This window comes from Coturnix japonica, unplaced genomic scaffold, assembly GCF_054131305.1.
Source record: "Coturnix japonica strain WE unplaced genomic scaffold, WE-NBRP24 Scf062, whole genome shotgun sequence".
Lineage (NCBI taxonomy): Eukaryota > Metazoa > Chordata > Aves > Galliformes > Phasianidae > Coturnix > Coturnix japonica.
This window is the reverse complement of record NW_028188965.1, coordinates 441,347-452,874: the sequence shown is the minus strand read 5'-3', so window position 1 is coordinate 452,874 and position 11,528 is coordinate 441,347. Positions and strand designations below refer to the sequence as shown.

At 45.1% G+C, this 11,528-nt stretch overlaps 1 protein-coding gene across 1 annotated transcript; it reads left to right on the top strand.

Annotated features, from left to right (window-relative positions):
* The first annotated feature begins 32 nt into the window (after positions 1-32).
* Positions 33-10,687, top strand: NCSTN (nicastrin). The gene is made up of 17 exons (XM_015884389.2): positions 33-187; positions 627-731; positions 1,836-1,959; positions 2,470-2,588; positions 3,567-3,712; positions 3,896-4,046; positions 4,168-4,277; positions 4,576-4,728; positions 6,127-6,231; positions 6,425-6,502; positions 6,650-6,819; positions 8,045-8,147; positions 8,423-8,518; positions 8,964-9,051; positions 9,179-9,333; positions 9,623-9,835; positions 9,977-10,687. The coding sequence occupies exons 1-17, from the start codon at positions 37-39 to the stop codon at positions 10,097-10,099; spliced, it is 2,190 nt and encodes a 729-aa protein (XP_015739875.2). The 5' UTR covers positions 33-36; the 3' UTR covers positions 10,100-10,687.
* The last annotated feature ends 841 nt before the right edge of the window (positions 10,688-11,528 follow it).

Here is an 11,528-nt window from a genome sequence, read left to right as displayed (position 1 = left end):
TAATCTAGAGCGGCTTCTGGTTCTACGCATGCGCAGATGGCGCTGGAGGACCTGGGCTTCAAGATGGCGGCCACGGGGAGGACCGGGGGCAGGAGGGGAATGATGGCTGTTGTAGGGAGCTGTTGGGTTTCGCTCTTGGCTTGGTGCAGGCCGCTGCCGACGCTGCTTCTTACCGTGCTGGTGGCGGGTGAGGCTGGCTGGGTGAGGGATAGGGCTGGGTCTGGGATAGGGCTGGGCCTAGCCGGTTTGAGGCCGACTCCTCATTGAGGTGGAGGTCTTTTGTGAGAGGGAGCCCTCTCTTGTAACCCCCCCCATCCCCCCTTTATACTTGGGGAGGGGTTCAACGTTATCCCCCATATACGCTATTTTAGGGGGGGCTTTGAGGTGTGGGAGCTCTTTGTTTGTCCTCTCCCCCCTCTTACTTAGGGAGGCGTTCAACGTTATCCTCCATATACGCTATTTTAGGGGGGGTTTTGAGGTGTGGGAGCTCTTTGTTTGTCCTCCCCCCCTCTCCCCCCTCTTACTTAGGGAGGGGTTCAACGTTATCCCCCATACACGCTCTTTTAGGGAGGGCTTTGAGGTGTGGGAGCTCTTTGTTTGAGTTGGGCCTGTGTCCTTTTCCTCAGGCTCCTGCGATGGGAATTCGGTTGAGAGGAAGATCTACATCCCCCTGAACAAAACAGCGCCGTGTGTTCGTCTGCTGAATGCCACCCACCAGATCGGCTGCCAGTGTGAGTACAGCTGGAGGTGCTCTATGGGTTGGACGTATCCAGATAGATGGGTTATAATGCTACAGTCCTGCCTGAGTGGACACTGCTTGTGTTCTCATCACCATCTGCTGATTTTTCCAATCCCATTGCAGTCAAACTGATTCCTCTCTTCGAAATTGAGGTGTAGGACTTAAGGGAATCTGCTTCCTTGAGAATCCATGCCTTGGTTGGTAGCGTGCAATGTTTTCAGTGTGCACAGTCAAGTGCTTGCTCAGGTTAAAACTAAGGCACAACACAGCATCGTGGCTGTAAATTCTGCTGTCTTTGTCCAGACAGCATCCTAGAATCACAGAATTATCAAGGTTGGAAAAGACCTAGAATAGAGACCTAGGATACAAGGCAGAGTTGTAAGCCTAATGCAGGATGTGTTAGGCATTAGTGTTAGGAGAGGAAGAGGGCAGAGCATGAAGAATTAAGTAAGTGATATCTAAAGGGACTGGAGGGTTTGGCTTAGCTGCTCATGCACTGCTTGCTAACTTTGTATGTTCTTCATCATATTAAGGTGTAGGAACGGGGCTGCTTAGCTGGTAGGAAGGAGAAGAAAAAGAAGGAAGTCCAATTCACACAGTACTCCTTGTTGAAGTTACTGTATGTAGAAAGGGGTTCCTCTGAGTCAATGTTTTGCTAATTTGTAATTGAATTTCACTTCCTGATTGAGCCACTCCCTGCAGCAGAGGTTGTCAGCTGCCACTGCAGGGCAGCACAGCTTAGTCTGACAGGTAGTCCAAGATACATGGTTCCCTGACTTCTGCCCTCTGACGTGAGCCTGGTGTTAGTGCAGACATGCAGGCATGGGGTTCTGCCTTCCCAGTCATAAGCAATGTCCAATGATAGCCATTACTAACTGTGGGGCTTGCTTGTATCAGTAGAGTTCTATAAAAGTGCTATAAAGCTGTTGTTTCTTCTTCTGTCCTATGTTAGAGAAACAGTGCCACTTCACCATCTCCTATGAGCTGTTCTTCCTTAAAGCTCTTTGATCCATTCTGCCTTATTATTTTGGGGTTGTTGAGAGTGTGAAGGAAGTAGAACACAATGAAACATGAAGGGTACTTTCTCTTTCCACAGCCTCCATCAGTGGAGACACAGGGGTGATACATGTGGTCGAGAAGGAGGAGGACCTGAAGTGGGTGCTTGCTGATGGCCCACACCCACCCTACATGATATTACTAGATGGAAACCTCTTCAACAGGTCAGTTGTCATAGTTTTTATCTTCCCTAGGTGACAGGAGCCCAGAAGACCAATATGTATCCATAATTTTAGGATAAAAAATGCCATTTTTCAAGTGAGAGGTGGCAAAATCATCCTTGTGCTGAAGTACAGTGAGGGTGGCACGCTTGTTTTTACTGTGTTTTACTGCCTGGGTTTGCATCTCCTTAAATGTATGGTTTGGTGGTCAGAAGAGCTCTGTTCTATGTGATTTCTAATGTCATGTTGATCTCTGTAGCTTTTTCTAAAGCTCATTAAACAACACAATTAGTATTTGTTACGTTTCCTGGGCAAAGCAGGAAAGTGATTGAAGTTTTCTGGTTGTTGCCACCTTAATACAGTTCTCAGATGGTGAGGAGAAAGGAACACGATGGTTATTTTGATCACAAGCATCATCATGTGCTTGAGTGCAGTGTGTTTCAGCAATGATATATCTTGGATTGTAACTTCATTAATGAATTCAAAATGTCACCTATATTTTCTCTGTTCCAGAAATGTAATGCAGCAGCTGAAGGGAACCTCACGAGTGTCAGGCCTTGCAGTGTCTATTGCCAAACCTAACCCTCCCCAAGGGTTTTCTCCTGGTTTGAAGTGTCCCAATGATGGGTTTGGTAAGGAAATGTTAAGTCTGTCTTATTGCTGGGAGGAGAAATAATGCCATTACATTGTAAGGTCAAAGCAAGAAGTGCAAAGGGCACGTGAAATTGCAATTTCACTTTCATGTCAAAATTCATCTAAGATAACCTGCTTGATATGGCCTTTCGAAATAACTGGTCTGAGCTGGAATCTCATCAGTTCTTAGTGAGGCCTGGGCTGATGTTTGGGGGAAGACTGATAAGCTGGCTTAAACCAGCATGAAATCACTATTCAGTCTGACCAGTGTTTGTTGCATTTTCTTTTCTTTCACTTTTGAAACACATACTTTTTCCACATCTCATCATTAAAGCTTGTTTTTCCATAGAGTGGATAAAACATGTTAATCTCTCACATCCATTTGGTGCAGTATTTGATTCCTGCCTGACTTCCCCATGTGATTTCAGTTAGGTTTTCACTTTACTATTTTCTTCACTGAACTTTCTTCTCCTCAGCTGCGAAGTATGATGTGCAAACTCTGAGATGAGTTTGTGCTGGCATTTGTTTGTCTCTTTGCCTTCGTGCTGCTTGCTCAGTACCTAGGTGTTAAAACGATTGGCACATTACAGATGCCTTAGGGGTATTTCCAGCACATGATGAGCTTAGAAAATGCTGTTTAGTATGTTCCTTCTTTTGGAGTATAATGTTTCTCTGTGTGCCTCCACCGCTCTCTCAGCATGTGATAAATGCTCACTGAGTGCTCCTGCCAGCCTCCTGGCATGGGATGGCTTTGAGCATGCATGTTTCGTATTCTCCATGCGTGGCACAGCACTCAGGCTCTTCCACTCTGCCTCATGCAGTGACCAGCTCCATGTCTAAGCTTTGTCAGCTGGTTCCCTAGCCCATAATGGTGCTCATTCTGTATTTGCTGCCATTTTCTCAGCAGGCCCTACCTTTGCTGTGGTTTGTTATTCTCTCTGCAGGCTCAGATTTGCCCATTTCTCTTCTGTTTCCAGGTGTCTATTCCAAAGACTATGGCCCTCAGTACGCACACTGCAATAGGACTGTGTGGAATCCAATGGGGAGTGGGCTTTCATATGAGGATTTTGACTTCCCCATTTTTCTACTTGAAGATGCCAATGAGACTCAAGTTATTAAGCAGGTAATTAACTTTCCCAGACAGTGAGAGAGGGGAGCTGCCACACGGTTCAGGAAAGGGGCTAAAAGTTGAGCTAACTCAGCACAGATGTTGACATCTACAGTAATAATACATGGTCCAACTTTATAGGTAGTACATCATATTACAGACAAACTAAGTCTCATGGTGATGTTTATTTCTGTCCAGTGTTACCAAGACCATAACGTCCCTATTGATGGGTCTGGCCCTGAGTACCCTCTGTGTGCCATGCAGCTTTTTTCCCACATGCATGCTGTCACCAGCACTGTTACCTGCATGAGACGCAACTCCATCCAGAACACCTTCAGCATTAATCCAGGTGAGCAGATTTCTCTCCTTGTCACGATAAAACTGGTGAGCTACAGCTCACAAACCAGATTGTTTTTCAGTTCTCTCTGCTGTAATCTCAACTTTCAAGCAATGTTGTTTCTGCTTCTTAGAGACTGTATGTGATCCTCTGCTTGATTACAATGTGTGGAGCACCTTGCACCCTATTAGCTCATCTGAAAAAGTCGATCCGAAGAAGGAGTTTATTATGGTCGCTACACGAGTAAGTATCTCTTAATCTTGCTTTGCAGAGGGTGGACTGGAAGGATTGGGAAGATCTGAGTATAGGGTCTTGTGAGAATATATTTCTCTTACTTATTTCCATTTCTTCCTGCACTCCAGCCCTTCATTTGGATTGGATTGGCTATTGCAGTTGATATTTGAAATGTCATTGGGCAGAATAGTTTGATATATTTTTTTTCCCCCTTATCAGTGGGATTAAAATGAGGTGGCAGATTTGCTTTCCCAGTACACTGTTCCTCTGTTTGCATATTTCTTATGCCTATTGTTCATGCTTACAGATTGACAGCCATTCCTTCTTCTGGAACATTGCACCTGGGGCAGAGAGTGCTGTCTCCTCTTTTGTGACCCACTTGGCTGCTGCTGAAGCCCTTCATAAGGCATCAGATGTTCATTTGCTGCAAAGGAATATAATGTTCACCTTCTTCCAAGGGGTAAGAGCAGCAGCATCGCTCCACCATTTGGCTTGTTTCAGAATAGCAAATCAGCCTTTGGCTCCCTGCAAATGAACGCTTTCCTACTCTTTGTGCGAAGTCATTTATCTGCATCCCCACACCATGGTTCTCTCCACTCCCCTAGTGAGAACAGGGTCTTAATTTCACTGGGATGACAAGAGCAGATGGAGCTTCCAGTGGGGCGGTGCGTATTCTGCCCCACAGTTCATTCTGGATGAATAAGTCAAACTTTGCTTGTCCTCCTGTGTCTTCCCAGTGTGCATCTCTGTATGTCTGTTTTCTGTCCCACTCCCATTCAGAATGAACAGCAATGGCTAGGCTTTAAATTCTGAAACAAAGCCCAGAAAGAAAGAGGAAAAAAAGAAACCTAGATTAAAAATATATGTGTTGACAGCATTAAAATGTAGTTCATTTCTGAGAGCCCAGCACTGGAGTTGGCAGCTGTGAAAAAAACAGAACAAGCTTGTGGAGGAGGGACTGATGGCCAACAGCTGATGTTCCCCTGAAGGCATCTACATTGATGGCTTCTTTTGTGCAGCTCTGTGAAACTGGCTCCCACAGCCCCATGCTGTGGCCATGTGATTCCCTTCATTCACCCTCCCCAGCACATACATCCCCAGTCAGAATTTCCCTCAGGGAGACACACAGTGCACAGCACTGTAGAGCAAACACTCTGTCGTGCTCCCAGAATGTATGTGGAGTGATAAGACTTGGCTGTATAATAGTCAAGAGGAAAGTCTGGTGGCTGGCTGACTTCACTGTCCTTTTCTGTCATGGGGATTCTCTTCTTTGGGGTGCTGATTCATTCCAGTCAGTGCTCAGCTTCTTGCAGTTCCCTTGATGAAACTGTTGATGTCATCTCACCTTCCCTTTCTTTTTCTAGTGAAACAGATACCCCTCCTTCCAGGAAAGCTTCATATATTTAATTCCTGGAATGGAGGATTTGCCTTTTTCCCTGACTTCCTCTTCAACTCTCCCAGAAACAGAGGGGTTGTACACCAAAGTAGACAGTGTAGTAATGCCCCTCTACATTACTCCCTTACAGTACCACTGAGCTATCAGTGCTCACAGAAGTCTGACTTTCTCTCTGCCTTTCTTGCTTGTGCAATCCAATAGCTATCTGCAGCTATTATGCTGTTTACCTTCATTTTTGTCCTTTGCTGCATCTCTGCTTACAACATCATATTTCCTTTGATATTGTGGTGTCAGCCAGGCTATGTAAACCTTCAGATATACTTGGTGCAGGGATTGGCCCTTGAACTTTTGGTTTTGTTCCACCTCGTCTTCTCAAATGGTGCCATTAATTATGCCGAGCAGTGATCTGTATGTGAGTCACATGTGGATTTTTTCTTATTCCTTTTAATTACCATGTTGCAGGAGACTTTTGATTACATTGGCAGTTCACGAATGGTGTACGATATGGAAAAAGACAAATTTCCTCTCCGTTTGGAGAACATCCATTCTTTTGTGGAGCTGAATCAGGTGAGAGATGAGTTGGAGGATATTTTAATTCTTTGTTTCTTGGTGATAATTTAGGTGTGGTTTTCTCAACCATCCTTTTTTCACTGCTTTTGTTGTTGGGTTTTTGTCTGATATGGATTTCCCTCCTCTACAGGATTTAGTCATGTCCTACTATGTGTTGAAGCTGTTTTGTTTCTTGTTTCTTTTCTTGCAGGTGGCTCTAAGGAATGGCTCCGTTTTGTGGATGCACACAGACCCCGTCTCTCGGTTGAATGCAACTGTTGAGCCCCAGGTGGGTGAAAGCATTTTGTAGTCATTCACCTACCCAAAATTCTGGGGGATCTTTAGCATTTTACAAATGTTCAGGATGTTAAACTTCCCAGGAAAACTGCATATTCAAAACAAAAAGAGCGGAACGGTGCTGTTTTCTCCTTTTCAGATTAAAAACCTGCTCGATATTCTGAGTAATAGCAGCGTAGGAGCAAATGTAACTTTGCAGGAAGTTGGATTTTCGCAGCCTCTTCCCCCATCTTCATTCCAACGCTTCCTTCGAGCCCGACACATTCCTGGGGTGGTCCTGACTGACCACCAGACTTCCTTCCAGAACAGGTAATACTCTGAGCTGCCCCATAGCCAGAGGCAATGGGGCCAGCAGAGGGCAGCCCCAGCTCCTTCAAGGCCTCTGCCAGGGCTGTACTGCCCAGCACATGTAAAGCAGCAGGCTGGGGGGAGTGGAAGAGCAAACGTGTGCCATGTAATTGAACGAGCGCAACATAATTATTCTGACAACCGAAAGAAATCCAGTTTTGTACAGAAAATGTTCCCCACAGCTGGCTGGGAGCCAGAGGTGAGCAAATGGCAACTGAGCGTGCCTAAGCCTCATCTGTTCTTCCAGAAGCTATAGCTGCTGCTTTCTTTTTTTTTTGCTTTTTTTTTTTTTTTTTCATATAGCTTTCTATTTGTGATGGCAGAAAGCCTCAGGCATTAGAAAGGGCACTTTCATTCACCTCACATGACCCTAATACTGTGTGTTCCTTGGGGGGTCTGCTTCTCTTCAACTTTGGAAATGGGGATGTGGGGTGAGGACGGACATCCCCGTTTCTCTTTTTCTCTTCTTGCCTTTTCCTCTTCATCCAAACTCTTCAAATTGTCTTTTTGCCTTCATTTTCCTACCCTTCTCTGTTATAGAGAATCTCTGGTATGATCAAAAGGAAGTAGCTTCCCTTTTTTCCCTTTTAGCTCTAAATGTGCACTGCTTTGAAGGTGCAGGAGGAGTTGAGGTGAAGGACAGCACACTTCCCTGGTCTGTGACCATCTGTAAGGTGGGAAGATCAATCCCAGGTTGTCTGGGAATGTCAGGTGCATAGATCATGCAGTTCCCAGTTCAGCTGTGTGTTGCAGACACTTTGGTGTAAATCTCTCCTAGAGTTCACTTGGAATTCCTCACTGCCTTCAAAATAAGGCATTAATAAAATCCACTAGCATGACTTGCATTGAAAGCTCTCTTCCCATGAGACCTTCTGCATGAGTTGTCCTTGCCTCAGTTTCTCTATCCATTTAATAGATGGGGCTGTCGCCCACCTGAAAGCTAATCACAGCTTGTAAATTGCTTGGAGATCCTCAGATGGGAGAAGCTGTGGAAGGGCCAAGTTAATTATAAAGCCTCATTAAATGGTTTAAGGAGCGTGTGGCAGGGCAGTGCTTTGGCAGAGCTGTCTCTTTGCTCCCAGGAGACTGCTCCCACTGTTTGCTTTAAGCACACTCTGAATTGAATTCCATGCCCTGTGGTTTCTTTCTGCTCCTCCCCAACCTCTGTTTGCTTTCTTCTTTTCAGATACTACCAGAGCATGTACGACACTCCAGAGAACATCCAGATGCAATACCCTGAGGGTCTCAGCCCTGAGGAGACCCTGGAATATGTCACAGACACAGCCAAGGTTCCAACTTTATACTTTCTTCAGCTGCTTTGTCTGGGATGGATGGGGCTTTCAGTAGGGGCAGATTGCAGGTGGGCTCATGGAGAGAAGGGGGAAAGCTGCTTCCAAAAAAGGCAGAAGGAAGGTGGGAGTGCTTTGTACGTTTACAAAGGCAATAGGCACTCAGATGCTGGTGTGATATAAGCATGTTGATGGATGTGTAGGTTCTGGCTTGCTCTTAATTGTTTTGCTGGGTCTGTCTATCTTGATTAACACAGAATACTCTTCCTTTGCAGTCTCTGGCAGAAGTTGCCACAGTGGTCGCCCGTGCTCTCTACCGGCTTGCAGGGGGAGCCAACGACACCTCTGCTATTCAGGCTGATCCAAAAACGGTACGAGCAGATGGAATTGAGTCCCTGGCATCTACAATGAGTCCTCACGTACTTCCCTTCTGTCTCTGTTTATGTGTGTTTACACAGCATGCTGTCCTGTCTGTCTCCATGAGGGCTTTGCCTCTCCCCCCCCCTTCTCCATCACAGCTGAATGAGAAAACTTTCACTCTTCTCTAGTTCCTTGCCTCTCCATCTCAGGGCAAAGAAGTGGAAACTGAGGTGAGATGGCAGTGTGTGCCACTGGGATCAACTAAGGAATCGATGGATCTGAAATGAAACTCTTGTTTTCTCATAGTGTACAGTTGTGATATATAGTCTCTGCTTTGCTATGCTCTTGGTCTCTGTAGTGGAAAGTGTCTTCTGTGCCGAATAATCTTGAGAGATGCAGCCATTAAGATGCTGTGTTCTTTTCCTCTTTGTGTAAACCAATTTAATCTCTTTCCAGATCACTCAAATGCTCTATGGGTTTCTGGTTAAAATGAACAATTCCTGGTTTCAGTCCATCATTAAACCAGACCTGAAAGGGATTTTGGGTAAGTAACATAGGGAAGAACACAGGGATGTGTTTGACGCCATATGTTACCTGGCAACTTTCTAGAGCTCCACATCCTTCTGCTTCTGGCATCTTCCCATTCAACTCCAATTCTCTGACTGTTCCAGGTGATGATGTTCCCCAGCACTACGTTGCTGTTTCCAGCCCTGTGAACACCACCTACCTTGTGCAGTATGTTCTGGCCAACCTCACAGGCACTGTTGTTAACCTCACCAAGGAAGAGTGCTTGAACCCTGAAAAAGCACCTAATGCTGAGAAAGAAGTAAGTGTTGTATAGAGTGGCAAGGACAGACCTGCTGTTTGACTTGCTGGTTTTCTGCTTTTGAGGGAAGCTAGTTAGGATTGTTTTGTATTGTCTGCAATCACACGTGGGAGAACTGGATCAAATCCTCCAACAAGGAGGCATTCTGATGCTGAAGGGCAGAGATGGAGTAAATAAAAGGTTCTCCAACAATAAGAACAGTCAGAAAAACCCCTCTTTCTCTTACCAGAAGACAGTCTGGTTATTTGCTAGTGCCTTGCTGTCTCTTAATGTCTTGTTTTCATTGTAGATGTACGACTACGCCTGGGTACAGGGTTCCCTGGACCCTAACTCAACATCACGAGTCCCCTACTGTGTTCGGTCAACTGTTCGCCTGAGCAAAGCACTCTCTCCTGCCTTTGAGCTGAGGGAATGGGGATCTACAGAGTATTCCACATGGACAGAGAGTCGATGGAAGGAGATCCGTGCCAGAATATTTCTAGTAGCCAGCAAGGAACTAGAGGTGAGTTTGCACTTTGCATAGTGCTTCAGTAGTGAGTGGTCTCTGTGGCTTTCTGATAGAGGTTCCTATTCAATAAAACTTCTTTGAGCTTTCTGTCTATCTTTGTTGCAACGATGCTGAGTGTTTCTCATCCCTTCCTAGATCATCACTTTGGTCGTGGGCATTGCCATTCTGGTCTTCTCTCTCATCGCCACACATCTTATCAACGCCAAAGCAGATGTACTTTTTAGCATCCCTCGGGACCCTGGGGCTGTGAGTTACTGAAGATGCTCTCAGGGCATGAGAAGTCTTAGTCTTTGGATTACAAATATCAAAGATAAAACTACACTGGAATGCCCCTCTCTGTGGGTAGGGATGGAAATGGTTCTCTCCAGAGCCTCTGTGCTCGAGTTCTGGGGTCTGAGCCCTGAAATGTAAAAGACTTTACCAGAAAACCGTGCCGATCAAGCCCAATTGAAATTGTGACTGAGAAGTTCCCAAAGCCTTCTGTTTTTAATTTGTCCTTATTATGAGAGACTTGAGAAGATTGTTCCTGAATGCCACCGAGGTGATAAAGCAATGGACGTGTTCCCTACATTGAAGTGAAGGTGGGAGGGGTATTTTCTCTGGGATATGTGCGGACCAGTGCATTTTCCATGGTGTCCAGTAGCACGGGTTGCCTGTTAACGTCCAACGGTTGCTGTGAATCTGTGTATATACTACAATGCAGGGAGGACAAGCGTGTTTAACACATGATTAGTTGTAAAATATCCTTTTTGGTTTTTTTAAATGGTGCAATATTTTCTGGGTTTTGTATATATATATAAATAGTTCTGTTTAATTAAAAAAGAGAAATCTCTGCTTACAGATTAACCCATTGCCTGCATTATCCTTAGTTGCTGCCCAAAGGACCAAAATCAGTGGGTGCTGTAATGTGTCTTGGTCTTGGGAGGAACAGCATTTGTTTCTGCTTGGATTGATATCTCTCCAAGGCAGGGATGGCTGCTCATTCCTTACAGTGCTGCCTATGGTGGTGCCTCGATCTTGGTTCATTTTAGGCACAGATATATTAAATATGTTTAATAAAGAGCATGCTCATAGCACTATTGGGCTCTGAGGGCCAGCAGTAATGACTGACCAGGCACTCAGCTATTCCTGCTTATTCCTTTTATGTGAAAATTCACCTGTTCTTCAGCAGTGTTGATTCAAAGATGTGATAGCGCTGTTGTCCAAAGTGAGGAGCTCAAAAACAGGTAGGGAGGATTAATCACAGAAATCAGAGCCGACTAGCACTAAAGCCAGCATCATTTTCCCTTCCCTAGAGGGCTATGCAGGCTTATTGTGTTTAAGTCTTTTCTCAACTAGACATAAACTCTGGAGTTTTAAAGTAATTCAGACCTTGTGCTTTCAGTGCTTCCCTGAGGGAGACTTTATCCAGTTGCTAATGCATCTTGCTATCAGGAAAACTGTTCCTGATACTTGGCAGAATGTTTCAGTGCCTGATTTATTTTCATTTCTTCTAGCAGCACCGAAGAAACTGAAATCTCAGTTTAAATGGAGATATCTTTTCTTTATAGTAAGGGTTTTCATAGCCTCTAACTCCTAATCTCTAGACAGAATGAATCAGTTTCCCCCAGATTATTGGCTATTTATGTGCCGGAACGTGCTTCAGGTGAGATGGAAGACCTCAAAACAGCGTGTGATCTGACAAGAG